We start from the raw sequence: 16,984 nt of genomic DNA, 5'->3' as shown, positions 1-16,984 counted from the left end.
AACAATTTCGTTTTTTTCTCTCCTCGGACCGTGACGTTCACAGCTAAACTCCACGAGTGCGAACATAAATATATATTAAAAATCTAGAAGTAGCTTGGCTTCTGCGGTTGTAGCCGCGTTCTCGGGCGAATAATTCAAACCGACGTTCCGGGTCGACATTGCAGTCGCCATCATCAGGGAGCAGTTACATACAGTACCTGATGATGACGACTGCGATGTCGACTGAAACGTCGGTTGAATTATTCGCCGAGGACGCGGCTACAACCCAGAAGCCAAGCTACTTCAGACAATGGCCGTGAAAGCCTGAGAACATTACTAAAATAAAAATCACATTCGGCACAATCTTGTCTACACGCGCATTTATTTACTTGTCTGTTAAATAAAAGTTCTCAAATTGCGACGAAGTAGGACGCTCAGAACTTATAATCGACAGAAAACATACCACGGTTTTAACAATAACATAGCATTACTGATTCCGGGCTTGTGTAAATGCTTATGGCGACGTGCGATTGTAGCCAGTCGGCCTGAGTTACACGGAGTTCAACTGTTATGTACGGCGCCGTGTTTTGTGCTTGTGGTCGGGCCTTCAGTGGCGTGGCACTCGACTCAAATAAGCTAAGAGTTCATCGCAGTTCCAGATAACTGGATCTTAATTGAAACAATGCTGAAACCCTACTTCCAAAATATGAATTTATGTTTAAAAATGGCAAACACACATTTGGAAGAAAGAAAAGCGTGCTTATTTTGTAGAATTTTTTTTTTAATATACCAAACTGATTCATGCGCAGTCATGCTCAAAGTGAGCTGAGTGGAAGATGCCTGTACAACTTGTAACAGTGCAGTACTGCCAACTGCACGGCGAGGTAGTCGCTACTCACCCGGTTGCCGATGATGCGCGCCTCCAGCAGCTCTTGTTTCCTCGGGTCCAGACCCACCTGGAACCTGTCCATCTTCACGCCGGCCCCTGGAACAACAAACATCCAGTAAAGAAGAGCCCTGGAACAACACACATCCAGTACAGACGAGCCCTGAAACAACACATCCAGTATAGAAGAGCCCTGGAACATCACTTATCCAGTATAGAAGAGCCCTGGAACATCACTCATCCAGTATAGCAGAACCCTGGAACAACACTCATCCAGTATAGCATAACCCTGGAACAACACTCATCCAGTATAGCAGAACCCTGGAACAACACTCATCCAGTATAGAAGAGCCCTGGAACAACACTCATCCAGTATAGAAGAGCCCTGGAACAACACTCATCCAGTATAGAAGAGCCCTGGAACAACACACATCTAGTATAGAACAGCCCTGGAACAACACATCCAGTATAGACGAGCCCTGTAACAACACATCCAGTATACACGAGCCCTGTAACAACACTCATCCAGTATAGCATAACCCTGGAACAACACTCATCCAGTATAGCAGAACCCTGGAACAACACTCATCCAGTATAAAAGAGCCCTGGAACAACACATCCAGTACAGACGAGCTCTGGAACAACACTCATCATTCATAGCCGAGTCCTGGAACATCTTGTGTAGCCGAGCCCTGGAACAACACACATACTGTATATCAGAGCCCTGGAACACATCCCCTACATAGCAGACAGGTGGAAAAGGAACACGACATCAAATCTCGCATCTCCTCACAACATGTATCAGTGGCTAGTTATTGAGGGAGTGATGACCGTTTTTGGTTATACCCCCCTTCCCGCTCCAAGAAACTATAATGCTCGCCGTGGAAAACATTAATAATTAAGTTCGCAGTAAAGCAGCGGTTACCGAACGTAACTAGAAAAATAAAATAGTTTACGCATGCGCGAGAAATAAACGGAGATTAGCAACATCATTATTGTGACGCTGCGAGATTCAGTAGGCATTGAAGGAGTTGAATTAAAACAGCGCGTTTCTGCTGACTCGTCCGCAGAAACATCAGTTTAATACGAACGCCGCCATAGAAAACGCCACCGAATGCGAAAAGCCCAGAACTGGCACAGAGTGATGGACGTCTATACAGGCAAATAGAACGGCGGCGCGCGTCACACAGCTTAACGGCCAAAACCACTCCGCGTTGCCTTCACTCCCAGGCGGTGCTATTTTTTTTAAAAACATTTTCAAAACTTGTTAAACGTTACAAGAGCCTAAATGTGTCTGGCCATCATGTCGAAAAGTTAAGTACAGTTTAAATTTTCAATTCTACACAGAAAAAAATTTCTGCAAATCCGAGTGTGAGTAAATACTCCAGTTTATTAATTTCAATATTTATTAAATAATAATGTAATTAATAACGCAAATGAATTATACACACGGGAACATACACTTCACTTATATAAATAATCTAGAAAAAATTTATAAAAACAATTTCTATCACTAATATTCACAACAAATGAATGTTTTTAATTATATGGTCCAGTATTCAATATCAATCACTGAAGTATATGATTTAAAAGCACACAGATGATTTTTATTTGTATATATCCTTTTTTTTTTATCATGTCAATTTGTGTTGCATGCTTGGCGCACATCAAAAAAATTCACTCTAGTATTTTTTTTCCATAATGCGCCTTAAGAAGTATAACTTCAAAAACACGAAAGCGATAATTAATTCTCTTCTAAAATGGCATGCGAACCGCTTGGCAAAGAGTGAACTTTATTCGACAAAAACTTTTGCAGAGCAAACTTCACTGTTTACTTTTTGAAGTGACAACGTCTAATAAATCGATTAACGCCAGCTGCACGCACGAAAGTGTCCCGTAACGCACATTGTCCCGTTACACGGTGTCCCGTTACGCTCATTGTACGCTTGCGCCGCATCTATCTCTCTTCCACTCGATTGGGACAACCATCGATTTGACTTTTTCGAGGCACATTAAACTTGAAACACTCCCATTCGTTTCCTGCTTTTCCTATCATCGTACTATCCAATAAAAATGATTCAATTTTATTCATAAAAGTATGCAATCATTTCATCAATGTTTTGTTATGACGTTGTCACGATAAACTATCGTCCGTAAATCGACTTTACAGACAACCAATTTTTTTTTTTATGTAACGACAGCATCTAAACAACTGCTCACGCATATTCTCGACAAACACTGTAAATTATGGGTGGATTACTATTTAAATTTTTTTCCAACCAAAACTCTTAAAAGTAAAACTTTAATTAGGTACTCAACCCATGCAATCCGATAGACCGTGGATAGCAGTTTTTAATATTCAACGCGAAAGATGGGAACTAAAATTTTTTTTTCTAATCTTCCTGAAATTATGTATGAAAGTTTCCGACGGGTCGTTACCACGACGCCGAACGTACAATACATAACGCCGAATGCCAAATTGACCGCAACGCCACAGCTAGAAAACTGCTGTGTACCACAACGCCGAAATACAGTAACGCCAAAAAATGTACCACAACCTAACCTAACCTTTGTGGCAGTCCTGCAATGACATTTTTCGGCGTTAATGTATTTCGGCGTTGTGGTATTTCGGAGTTGTGGTAATTCAGCGTTGTGGTACACAGCAGTTTCTAGCTGTCAGCGTTGTTGTAAATTTGGCATTCGGCGTTGTGGTATTTCGGCGTTGTGGTCCCGTTTCCGACAGATGCAACCAATGAGATGCAACCAATGCAGCAAGCTGCTGCATACGTACCAGGCGTTCCCTCACGTGCTCAAAATAATTATTGCTAACGCAGCAAGAAATAAACCAGAAATAAAACAACTAGTAGCAGAAATAAGTTCAACCGGAACACGAACAGAACAGCTGAGGTACGCAATGAACATTTGACTGGTCTGCAGGGACCCGTAGTTCGTATCTCAATCCATTATTCTCTTTTAAGATTGATGTTGCTTCATGCAACACAGCTATTGTTTCGTTTGCAACTGGCTGTGGTCACTTCAACAGCAGAGCTGCGCAACAGTGAATATCTCTTACCACGTCCTTACGCAGTACGGGATAACACTTGCCTCAGAAACGAGGCAAAGACGCGTTTCCCAGCTTTGTCTGGTTCCGCCCTAGGCCTAGTGGATTCTTAGCATTGTCTAGTTCCGCCCTAGGCCTAGAGTCTCCACACCGCCGGTGTCCGCACGCCTTGGCGGGAGTTTTGAACGCCCTAGAGACCGGAAAAATTTGCGAATTCATTTCGCGATAGGCTAAAATACAAATAGTTATTCCTCAGTGCTGCCTCTGCTATTGGCTCACAACTCACCTGGATGACTCTGGGCCAATGAGAAACACTCAACCAAAGCTGTATCGAATCACAGGCTGCTACGTTGGGACGTCTCACAAGACAGCAGCCAATGAGTGGGTGACATTTGACCGAGTGTACGTAGAACTTATGGAGTTCATCCTGCAGGACATTGAACCCGCGAATTTTTCCGGTCCCTACCAACAGCTATGTTAAAAACCACTACCGAATACCGCGTTACCATCGCACATGCACTGGTCATTAGGCCTACGCAGTGTTCCACTTGGGTGGCAGAGGAAGAATAATAAAAGTTAAACGAGAGTATTTTTAAATTAACAATTAAAAAATTATGTATATATGTATATATATATATATATATATATATATATATATATAGGCCAAACAGGCGCCTACTAAATAGTGAGCATTACTTATGGAAAAAAAAAAATATCACCCCTAAATAAATCAACTGGATTCCGAAGTGTAGGTAGGTACTCTAAGTATTTCGTCGAGGAAAAAAACAAGACTCCCAACACAAACGTTTGAAAACAAGAATCGATGTTTTTTTGTATCGATCTATTGGCATACGAGGACCCGGAGCACTTCTGCGCCGCGAATCCGGATGTATCGACCGTTATCAGGGTCGCCGCACCTCTGTGGCCTGTCCCCCCTTCGTCCCCTCCTACACGGGGGAGGGGGGGAAGAGATCCCTCCCTCATCAATGCTTGTGTATATATATATATATATATAGTGTGTGTGTGTGTGTGTGTGTGTGTGTGTGTGTGTGTGTGTGTGTGTGTGCGTGCGTGCGCGCGCGCGCGCAGCCCCAAATACCTCCGAGGTGCTGCTATCACACTCGTGCTAACGTAAAAACCACTTTACAAAAAAAAAAAAAAAGTTCCACGCAGTTTATTTTATAATTTTTCAGATAACTTTCAGATGTCTCAGACTTGAATTCCGCAACCAATAACGGGAAACTTGCTACTACTGCAGGTAATTCAAAATCTAGCACGCGGTTCCACCCAATCAGGTCAGCGAATCAAGGATAGTAGTTCGGTGTGGTACACAGCTGGTTTCCAGCTGTCGGGCGTTGCAGTCAATTCGGCATTCGGCGTCATGGTTTTCGGCGTCATTGTACGTTCGGCGTTGTGGTGCGTCCCCGACGGAACGTGACGCGGTCTCCCGGCCAGACGACGAGGAAGGGGGGGGGGGGGGGGAACCAGTTCCCGACCAATCAGACCCCATCTCGCCCGGCGGCGTGTGCTACCGGCGAGACGTGCACTCGACACCCACTCCTCGATACGGCCGGCGACGATATATCGATACATACACCCTCCAGGTTCACAATACCAACAATTTGCCATCGACTTTTTTTTTTTTAGCGCCGATATATCTTTCCGTTAACATCGAATCGTAACGAAATAGTTTTCAAGTAAAATCAATCCACAAAAATTACTTAAAATTAAAAAAAAAAAAACCATCGAAACACACAGAGAAGATACTATCGAATAATAATAAAAATAATTATTGTGCTCACTTTTGCTAGAAAAAGCTAAAATTGTACTAGGCAACTCCTTTATATTAGATTAGATGTGTCAGTAACTCAATACAACATATACTTAAATAAATAATATTATAGTAAGTAAAGCATGGGTAACAGAGAGAGAGAGAGAGAGAGAGAGAGAGAGAGAGCAAGCGTAAGTGAACTGCTGAGGAAATGGGTATTGTGCGAAGCTTAAGGGGCCCGCCTCGCCAGGGGCGTATGTGTGATAAGCGCGGCTCTCGCTGGTGCTTCTAGCGCGGTGTCTCCTCTGGACTGGCGCGCAGTCTTCTCGTCGTACACTGAGCGGTGAACGTAACATCATATTGCGGAGAAATGAAGATAAAGGTGTAATGCAAGTCCCTTAAGTGCTTTCAAGAATCTGTACCGGTGGTTTTACGCCTAACAATTACTCAGAAAACATGAGTTTTAGCAATTTTAACTGTTCTGAAAATACAGTTTAAAAACGTAATCCGAAATCAAAAGTACTTTTCGGCCCTTCAGCGAACTCTTAAATGCTTTCCGTAAGCAGACCCCACTTGGATATCCTGAGTAGTTTTGAAGTCACGTTGTTTCTCCTGAAGCTCTGCGCAGCGCGTGTGTGCCCGGGTAGGCTGGGTAGGCAGGGGCCTTAATGGGACCGCTCGGTGGAAGCCGTGTCTTCCCAGCCGCCGCGAAGTCGCCGCCGGTAAACAAACATCGCGGTCGCAATTACGGCACGCGCAGTCCACTTTTACCGTGCGTCGCGCTACTATCGTACGTCGTACGACAAACTGGGACCTGCTCCCGAAAAAAAAAAAAACTGCATAGCGAGCGCTTTGCACAAGCAACAACCTGTTAAAAAAAACTTTCTGTGAAACTAAACAGCCCTTCTGTTGTGATTTCACTGACATTTTCCCATTAAAATACAACAAAAAATATTTTGAAACATCGACACAAATATTCATATTTATCATAAATATTTGAAAAAATAAATAAATTATAAATATCCTAATTTCGACAAACAAGATATTGCAAGTATATTTGGGCATGTGTCGTTTTGCCTAAAGGCGTTTTGCCTAATTTTAGGCAAAACGCAGTTTAGGAAAATCGCCGTTTAGGCAAATCGCCGTTAGGAAAATCGCCGTTTAGGCAAATCGCCGTTAGGCAAAACGCCGTTGGCAAAATAAGAGATAGGCAAAACGCCGTTGGCCAAATAAGAGTTAGGCAAAACGCCGTTAGGCAAATTGCCGTTAGGCAAAACGCCGTTAGGTTAGGTAAGGTTAGGCAAAACGCTGTTAGGCAAATCGCCATTAGCAAAATGGCGTTAGGTAATTCGCCGTTAGGCAAAACGAGGTTTTGTCATCAAGTAACATTTTAGGCAAAACGCCGTTAGGCAAAACGCCTTTAGGCGAAATGACTTTAGGCAAATCACTGTAACGAATTCATGTTTAGACAAACCGCCGTTAGGCAAATCGCCTGTTACTCGTATATTTACAGAAAGAATATACAAAATATACCGAGTTACTAAAACTGTAACAAAATTGCTTACGTTTGTTTTCCAATTCAGTCAAATAACTATAAATATCCTCCTAGCAAATTTAATTTTCCTTTTTGAACCGCGCCCCATAGTTTCGATTATATAGCCTCATTGAATTTTTTTTTAATGTAGTTCAGTCAATGCCAGCTTTAACACGTAGCAATTTTCCGGGAACTTGAAATGAATTGTAAACATTACTGCGCCCGGCGCTCAGTGGCAGATCCAAGGGGGGGGGGGAAACAAGGGAAAACTGCCCCCCCCCCCCCCCCACAAAACCCGTTGTCTGCTACATTAATATTGCCGACAAAAATGATTGGATCTGAAACCAATAAAATATTTTAATATAATAATTAATGAAAGTCTTGTAGAATCATAAAATCTGGTGGTTGGATGTTGTGTGTACTGTGAGTAGATTAAGTACAAATTTAGTAATTTTAAGACATTTATTCTCTGGCTATTCTGAAATCCTAGAGTGCCCCAGAGCCACTGCCGGCGCCACACGCGACACTTTCAGGGCACCCTGTAGACCGCTCGGGCTGTGGGAACAGAATGTGAAGGAAGAGAAGGGGAGGGGAGTGTCGGCGGTGTGGCTCCACGGACAGGAGGTGGCCGAAGTGTCGAGGGGGGGGGGGGGGATCGATGTGGCTCCGCGCGGGCCAATTAAAGCCGGACACTTGGCGGGGCCCGGCCAATGGGAGGGGGGGGGGGTAGGCGCGGCGGGGGCGACATCTGTGAGCGGCGGCAACAACTTCCGCCTCGGAACCGCGACACTCGGCGTCACCCGGCGCAGCGCCGCGCGAGCAACCATAGAGCAAACGACACGGTAGACACACCCTGGATCCTTCACTCCGCGCGCTGTGCCGTCACCGACACGCCAGTGGTCGACACACGGCCCCCACAAGGGTGGGGCCTTGTGGACCCCTGGGTCCAGGGCCTTGTTTATTGACGCGAAACCGTCTAATAAATCGATGAACGCCGGCTGAACGCATGAAAAAAGTGTCCCGTTACGCTCACTGTACGCTCGCGCCGCATCTATCTCTCTTCCACTCGATTGGAACAACCATCGATTTGACTTTTTCGAGGCACATTAAACTTGAAACACTCCCATTCGTTTCCTACTTTTCCTATCATCGTCCTATCCTTAACGGAATAACACAGATTGGAACAAGTTAAATAGCAAACATGTATGAAAGTTATAGTTAAAATAATCTCTTCGTTAAAGTAATATAAACATATTTGAATTAATGGGTCCAAATAAAAGTAAATTTATCAATTTAATTTTAGATTTAATTTCACTCCTCCTTTGTTTTCATACAAAATAGTGATAATTCAATAAAAATGATTCAATTTTATTCATAAAAGTATGCAATCATTTCATCAATGTTTTGTTAAGACGTCACGTTAAACTATCGTCCGTAAACCAACTTTACAGACAAACAATTTTTTTTTTTTAAATGTTTGACTACTATAATTATTTTACAAACTAGAAAAAAAAGGGTTCGTCTCGAAAGTCGGTTTACGGACGATAATTTTACGTGATAACGTCATACGAAAACATTGATGAAAAATTGCATACTTTGTAATTTTCAAATATTATTTACAGATTTTGCAAATTTAATTTAAATAATTTAAATATAAACACGAAAAAATAGTTTAAAAAAAGCCCGCCTTAACCTGTTTGATATTATAGAAGATTTTCCTCGCACGGGGGGTTGGCCGGTTCTTGCACGCTCTGGCTCAGGCGGAACGTGACAATTAGTAGCTTTTTCGTGCGTGCAGCCGGCGATCATCGATTGATAAGACGTTATCACGTCAAAAAAAAACATATTGAATATTTTATGAATAAAGCTTAGTTTGGACTTATAAAATAGTAACAATAATTACACTCTGTATATTCAGGTTAAATAACCTTTTAAAAAGAGTGTAGGTAAGAAATGACCATGCAATTATAATGTAGCACCGGGGGGGGGGGGGGGGGGGGGGGGGGTCGGTCCTCCGATCTTGGGTCCAGGGTCCGTAGTCGAATGTGGGGGGCATGGGTCGACATGACTGTCGGATGTCGGATTCGGCACTGGTAAAAAACGACACTTGCGTTTGTTTACAAATTGTATTCAACGAACTACCGCTTTTGTTAAAAATCATCCAATGTATTAATTTTGACGTGGAACATTTTTAAAATGCCCTAATAATGAAATATCAAACACCCGGACATATAACGTTACGCGAGATCTTATATGCAATTAATAAATTAATTACTAAAACTTTAGATTGTAAATTCCCTGCCAATAGAGAGTCACGCGTTCTTGTCACGCACGTGAGCCAGCCAATGAGGCAGAAGCGTGCGCGCGTATAAATAAATAAATAAATAAAAATGTATAATGTATATTAAAAAGGTAACTTTGTGCTTCAGTATCAGAGGTTTTCTAAGGAGTAAAGACGTAAGACGTTTAGAATAATACTTTGCGACTAGGCAATTAACTTAATAAAATGCATTCACCAGCTATTTTCCCATTATATTAAACATATATTTTCTGACAGTTTAAACACTAAATACGCACGCAAGCTTACTTAACTTTCAATTGATTTAATATTCAGTATAATTCAATTCTCATTAGCGTGTATTTATTTTGTGTAAGGCGTTTTTCACCTGAAGTGCCCAAGTTTGGTAGACAAGTGCTTGAAGCCTTGCGTAATAGCTAAACAAATCAGATACAAACAACCCACCCTCAATATTTATATCGACTTGCACACAACAGTAAAGATACTTTGTGAAACATTATGGGTTAAAATAATCTGTCTTTATCAACTGATACTTACCGTTATCCAGCTCTTTCGAATACGGTTGCCCGATAACGAATATTTCATTTTAAGATTACCACGCTTTGAGATATGACGTGTATTTAAAAACAAAGTTTGGGTTTTTCTTCGTAGCGAAGTTCTGCATGAATCTTTACCGGGAAGCCTACGATTCACTCGTCCTTCTGGACATACCCGAATACTCACGTTGGCAAGCCTTCTTTTTACAGACGAGAGAGCCAAACCCGAAGTTCCCCGAAGTTCATGCTCGATTTTTTTTCCGTACCACAACAGGTGTATTTATTTGGGGGAAACCGTTTACATGATTTCACAGCGTCTTTAATGTAGCTATCATAACTAAATCAACCGTCAACAATGTTTTAAAGTATTTATAATGTAGCTAACCTAACCTAATTACCATTAGTTATCATGAGTTGTATATTTATTTACAATGATAAAAAAAAAAAAAACCAAAGCTGCACGATTGGGCGTTTGGCTCTCTCGGCTGTTGAAAGAAGGCTTGCCAACGTGAGTATTCGGGTATGTCCAGAAGGACGAGTGAATCGTAGGCTTCCCGTCTTTAGTCTTTACCTGCGCCAGTACTTGATCATCGACAGACCAACATAAATGAATGGTTGAATCAGGGCTTAAATGGCCCACCTAGCCAAGGGCGCATTTGTGATGGAGAAACGGAGTGAAAAAGGTCGACGCCCGCTGGTGCTTCCAGCACGATATCGCCTCTAAGCGCACGCTGTGAATAAGCCAACTATGAGACATGAGCAGTGAACAAAACATTACATGGCAGAGAAACGAAGATAAAGGCGTAGAGCCAAGTGAATCTTTGCCGGATTTTTCATACCTGCAGATTAATCTTAAAGAACCACTCTTTTTGAAAATACAGTTTTAAATCGAAATACGGGAACAGGACTGCTCATCTGTCCTAGTAATTATTTTTTCTCGTAAACCGACCCCTCTTAAATGCTATTCGTAAATAGGCCCCACTCGGATATCTTGAGTAGTTTTGAAATCGCGTTGTTTTTCCTGAAGCTCTGCACACCGTATGTGTGCCCAGGTAGGCGGGCCCCTTAAGGCCCCCGCTAACCCGGGCACACACACGGTGCGCAGAGCTTCAGGAGAAACAACGCGATTTCAAAACTACTCGAGATATATCCGGGTGTCTGCTTACGAAAAGCATTTAAGAGCTCGCTGAGGGCCGAAAAGTACTTTAGATTTCGGATTAAGTTTTTAAACTACAGTTTTAGAAGCGTTAAAATGGCTAAAACGCATGTTTTCAGAGTAATTTATAGGTGTAACAACCAGTACAGATTCTTGAAAGCAGTTAAGGGACTTGCAGTACACCTTTACCTTAATTTCTCCACAATATAATGTCACGGTCACCGCTCATGTGCACTGGGAGAAGACTGCGCGCCAGTCCAGAGGAGACACCGCGCTAGAAGCACCAGCGAGCGTCGCGCTTATCATCCCGCCTCGCCGACACAGTTACACCCCTGACGAGGCGGGGGCCTTAACACCTAGTGGAACCCGATTTACCTTAGACACGAGTGTGTGTGTATATGTATGTGTATATATATTTAACATCCGTGCCCGTCGAGGGGAACCAAGATCCCCGAGGAAAACTTCGTCGGACCCCATAAAAACGTAAAACTTTTCAAACACGATAAAAAAAATGAAAGGCTCTAACTTATAGCCATAACTGTAAACGTAATCTGCATTTACTGCCTACTAAAAAAATAGCAATACAACCGGGCCCCGGGAATATTGTAAACCCCCTCCCCCCCGACCCAAACACCAAAGGGCCTGGTTACATCATCGATTTTTTCCCCACAGCAGATACTTACACGACTATTGCACTTCACGATAAGGCACTCAGACGAAAGTACGAGCAAGTAGTGCATCGCAGGCGGGTAGCCAAACCGTCAACAGACTCTTACGTGTTGCAGTGGCGAAGAGAAAAGAAATAAAATAATTATCTCGGACATACGCCATTGGCAGTTTGCACCGCAAATTCACAGAGAAAATCTGGAGAACAGAAAAATTCGTCTTGTAGTGAAATTTTTCCAGACTATTTTCTACCACGGAATTCATGTACTATCTATCTGGACACTTAACGTATGACATCAGCTGATTTTTTTTTTTTTAGCCAGTTTTCTGTGTGTTTATTCATCTTTCGTTGTCCGTTCTTCGGGGTTTCTCTGCGACATAGCGCCAAGGAGCAATGGCGTACGTCCAAAGTCGACCCCACCGCAAGACTCATTCAAAGAACGTTAAGAGAGGAGGAACTGCCCCAGTGGGTCGTCACTTCCGGGGATCCCCCCCCCCCCCCCCCCCCCCAGGTACAGAACGGGAAGCCTTCTTTCCACAGACGAGAGAGCCAAACGCCCGATCGTGCATCTTCGGTTTTTTTTTGTTCATTGTAAATAAATATGGCGGTGTTGATAAAAGGATACTAATGGTCAATTAGGTTAGGTTAGCTACATTATAAATACTTTAAAACATTGTGGACGGTTGATCTGGTTAGGGCAGCTACATTAAAGATACGGAAAAAAAAAAAGCATGAACTTATGGGGAACTTCGTGTTTTGGCTCTCTCGTCTGTGAAAAGAAGTCTTCCAATGCAGAACGTCGCCGTATCAGGTTGTCACTGGGGGTTCTCCCCCGCCTCTCACCCCTCATCTAGCCTCCTGGCTAGGCTCCGGGCGGGGGACAGGGCGCACGGCAGCTGACACTCATGCGTCATGCTGGAGCGGTCAGGCGAGAGGAAGACCGGGTCGTTACCACAACGCCGAAATACCATAACGCCGAATGCCAAATTGACCGCAACGCCGACAGCTAGAAAACTGATGTGTACCACAACGCCGAAAAATGTTGCTGCGGGGAGGGGCCACAGGAGCAAAATGAAAAAAAAAAAAAAAAAAAAAAACTGAATGAATTTGTGTGCTAACCTTACCTAACCTAACCTTTGTGGCAGTCCTGCAATGACATTTTTCGGCGTTGTGGTAATTCGGCGTTGTGGTACACAGCAGTTTTCTAGCTGTCGGCGTTGTAGTCAATTTGGCAGTCGGCGTTGTGGTGCGTCCCCAGGAAGACCACTCACTATCATCTGTGAGACCAAGCTGATGGCCCCCCGCCTCGTCAGGGGTGTGTGTGTGTGTGTGATAAGCGCGACGCTCGCTGGTGCTTCTAGCGCGGTGTCTCCTCTGGACTGGCGCGCAGTCTTCTCCCAGTGCATATGAGCGGCGACCGTAACATTACACGGCAAATAAATGAAGATAAAGGGGTAATACAAGTCCCTTAAGCACTTTCAAGAATCTGTACCGGTTGTTTTACGCCTAACAATTACTCTGAACACATGCGATTTTAGCCATTTTTAAAACTTCTAAAACTACATTTTAAAACCTTACTCCGAAATATAAAGTACTTTTCGGCTCACAGCGAACTATTAAATGCTTTTCGCAAGCAGACCCCACTCGGATATCCTGAGCTAGTTTTGAAATCACGTTGTTTTTTTTTTTTCCCTGAAGCTCTGCACGCCGTGTGTGTGTGTGTGTGTGTCCGGGTAGAAAGGGGACTTAAGCCCTTGTGCTCAGGCATATCTCTTCAATTCTACATTCAACATCAAACACACACAAAAAATAAAACTATTAAAAAGATAACGCTTACGCTTTATATTAGATGTTACTTTGAACTTTGTGCCTTGAAACAATTAGAATAGCACGTGGTGTTTGGTTGGTATCACCAGCGGCGGAGCGGTGCAGGCGGAACAGAAGGGGGGTTGGGGGGAAGGTGCAAGATGGCGGCGAGAGGCGGCAATAAGATCAATATGGAGTGCAGGGAGGCAGTGCCGTGAGACGCGAGCACGCGTCGACAGGTCGATACCAGGGGGTAGCCGGGGCGCTGCGGGGCGAGGGAGGGGCAGTCCCCGGTCTCAGGCGACCACACACACACACACACACACACACACACTGCTGACGTGACGAAAACCAGCTCTTGTGGATCTTCGGCATGTTTCTTGACATTCACAAAACTTACGCGAAAAAATATATATTTTTTAAAATGTGAAACTAATATTAAATAAGACAAAAAACTTAAAATTAGATAGAATTTTTTTTTTTAAACAGAAACAAACTTATTTCCAATCGGTCCGGCAATTGGTCCCTGAATAAGCATGCAAACGGTGATAACTTGTGTGGCGGCTGCACCGGTAGTTCCGGTGGGTGACGCTAGGGCCATCGTCAGTGGTGCCAACACAAGGAATATCGCGAATGCCTTAAAAAAAAAATTGACGTTCGTTACATCACTGATATACACGTCGAACATTGGCGGTAACCTTTTTCAGGGGAAGTTTTAATTTGCGGAGCGCTCAGCTCGTACAACATGCGTGAAGGGGAAAGGAAATGCGAGACTTGAAAACGTTGCACGGATGCAATGGACGGAAGTCGCAGTTTCAAAGTCACGTGGCGAACACCACGACTTCCGTCCCAAGTAATAATCGATTGGCATTCCTGACAGTCTGACTACTATTGCTGTCTTGATTGGATCGTTATAACACAAAGGACGTATTGCAACTGTCGGGAAAAGTGATCACGGGCGAATGTTATCAAGAAACGGTGTTCGCTTGGTTGCGTTGAGGTATTGGCCCGGTTGAAGAGCTATGACGCCAAAACTATGCTTCATGGAAAACTTTCTGCTTACTACATTCATAGGTGTGCAGTGGCGGATCCAGAGGTTCACCTCTAGGATTTCAGAGTAGCCAGAGAAAAAATGTCTTAAAATTACTAAATTTGTATTTAATCTACTCACATTACACATAACATCCAACCACCAGATTTTATGATTCTACAAGAAATTCATTAATTATATTAAAATATTTTATTGGTTTCAGAAACAATCTTTTTTTTCCGGCAATATTAATGTAGCAGGCAACTGGTTTTTCGGGGGGGGGGGGGGAGACTTGCCCCTGGTGCCCCCCCCCCCCCTGGATCCGCCACTGTAGGTGTGGGCAGGGGCGCAACAACAGGGGGGGGGCAAGGGTATTTTGCCCCCCCTCTAAAACCTTGAAGTGGGGGCAAACGGGGGCAAAGAAAGTGCTGTGTAATCAATTTTTAGATAATAAAACTGCTTAAATAGCACCATTTTCCACCTTGAAGTACAAATTTTCCCGGGGGAGGACCCCCGGACCCCCCGCTTAAGTAGGGGGGATCGATGATTCTTTATAAAAAGGTATTATGCCCCCCTTTGTAAATTTAGTTGTTGCGCCCCTGGGTGTGGGCAGTACACAAGATGGCCACCGCTCTCCGCGGCACACGAGACGTGTTTGTTCGCCCGCCAGCTCGACAGATGCCACCGCCGCCTGCGCGGGCGCGGGGGCAGGCAGCACAGCACAGCGCCGGCGGCGTGCGGGTTGCGGGTCCGCGAGCTCGCAGGCGCGACCTTGCCGCGCGCATTGTCGGGCAGCGTCATCCCCGCTCCACATCCCAGGACGGCGCTCCGTGCCGTAACCATGGCGCGACGTGTGCCGAAACTATGGCACTATACGCCGCCCGCTTCTTTCGTGCTTTCGATGCCCATTACACAATTTACTCGACATGTGTGGAACACGCTTAACCCTTTGAGGCACACAGAAATATATTAAAAATAAATTAGAATCTATTGTGTAACTTTTAGCAGACGTGGCGGAAGGAAAAATTAAAGCAGCATTGTTGCTTGTTCTTGTTAGGATCGCCAGATAGCAGCACAAGGCTTACTCACGCGAGGTATTTCGGCAATAGTAACATTTTTTCAAAGTGCTATCATAGAAATACCACTACAAAACAAAGGGTTAAGCTAAATTCACCGTAAATATTGGCGTATTAAAAAAAAAAGAATTATACCAAAAAAAAAGAGTACACAGAATATATTGCAGAAAAACCTTGAAATTAATGCCATTTTGTATTAAGGCTGAAGCAACAGTCATGCTGGACACTATTCACGAAATATGGGTGGAAACAGAAGAATAAATGAATGGCTGTGAGACAGGGAGAGAGGAGGTTAGTCTAGGTTAGGTTAGGTTAGACTAGGTTTGGTTAGGCTAGGTTAGGTTAGGTTCGGTAAGGTTAGGTTTGATTGTGGTATTTCGGCGTTCAGGTACATTTAAGAAAAAAAACACAAATTCATTCAGTTGTTATTTTGGCGTTGCGGTACACAGCAGTTTTCTAGCTGTCGGCGTTGTGGTCAATTTTTGACTTTCGGCGTTGTGGTAACGACCCAGCGGTGTGTGTGTGTGTGTGTGTGGGGGGGGGGGGGGGGGGGACAGACGGCCTTGACGGAGGTGTAGGCCACTTCACACCTTCCGGGCTTCAAGTCTCGTCTGCCGCGGAGAGCAAATGGCGTCCACTGTTGCAACAATCACACCGCCCGGCTTGCGAACCACACCATTATCTATTTGTGTATCATCGACAATTATAATACGTTTTAATATATTTTTTTGAAGTTAATACTTCTTTAGGCGCGTCATGAAAACAAAAATGACGAGTGAATTTTTACGATGAGCGCTTACCACGCAACGAAATTTTCACAGTATTAAAAAAAAGGCTACATAGAAATAATAATAAAAAATATATGCTTTTAAATTTTATGCTTTAGTAACTGATACTAAATACTGGACCACGGCATTAAAAAACATATATTTATTGTGAATATTAGTTATGTAAATTGTGTTTATAAACTTTTTCAAGTGAGGTTATGTTGCCGTATTTATAATTTATCTGCATCATAAATTATTACATAATTATTTAATAAATAACTAAAACTAATAAATATTTTTAATTTGATTGAATTAATACATACGTCCTTTTATTATTTTATTTATATTAATTATATGCATGAAAAATTAAAGTTAGTTTTGTTCACGCCAAGTAAGAGTAACTTCTAACACGCGTG

At 43.3% G+C, this 16,984-nt stretch overlaps 1 protein-coding gene across 7 annotated transcripts in view; it reads right to left on the bottom strand.

The window, feature by feature from the left end:
- The window catches only part of LOC134537035 (serine/threonine-protein kinase tousled-like 2), a 148,126-nt gene that overhangs the window by 42,259 nt on the left and 88,883 nt on the right, over positions 1-16,984 (bottom strand). For all 7 annotated transcript variants that reach the window (XM_063377237.1, XM_063377240.1, XM_063377236.1 and 4 more), the window contains exon 3: positions 879-964. In XM_063377237.1, coding sequence (XP_063233307.1) covers positions 879-964 — 86 coding nt within the window. The remainder of the gene's footprint in view (positions 1-878; positions 965-16,984) is intronic.

This window comes from Bacillus rossius, chromosome 11 (assembly GCF_032445375.1).
Source record: "Bacillus rossius redtenbacheri isolate Brsri chromosome 11, Brsri_v3, whole genome shotgun sequence".
In the NCBI taxonomy this organism is placed as follows: Eukaryota; Metazoa; Arthropoda; class Insecta; order Phasmatodea; family Bacillidae; genus Bacillus; species Bacillus rossius.
The sequence above is the reverse complement of the archived record's forward strand: the minus strand, read 5'-3'. Positions and strand labels throughout refer to the sequence as shown.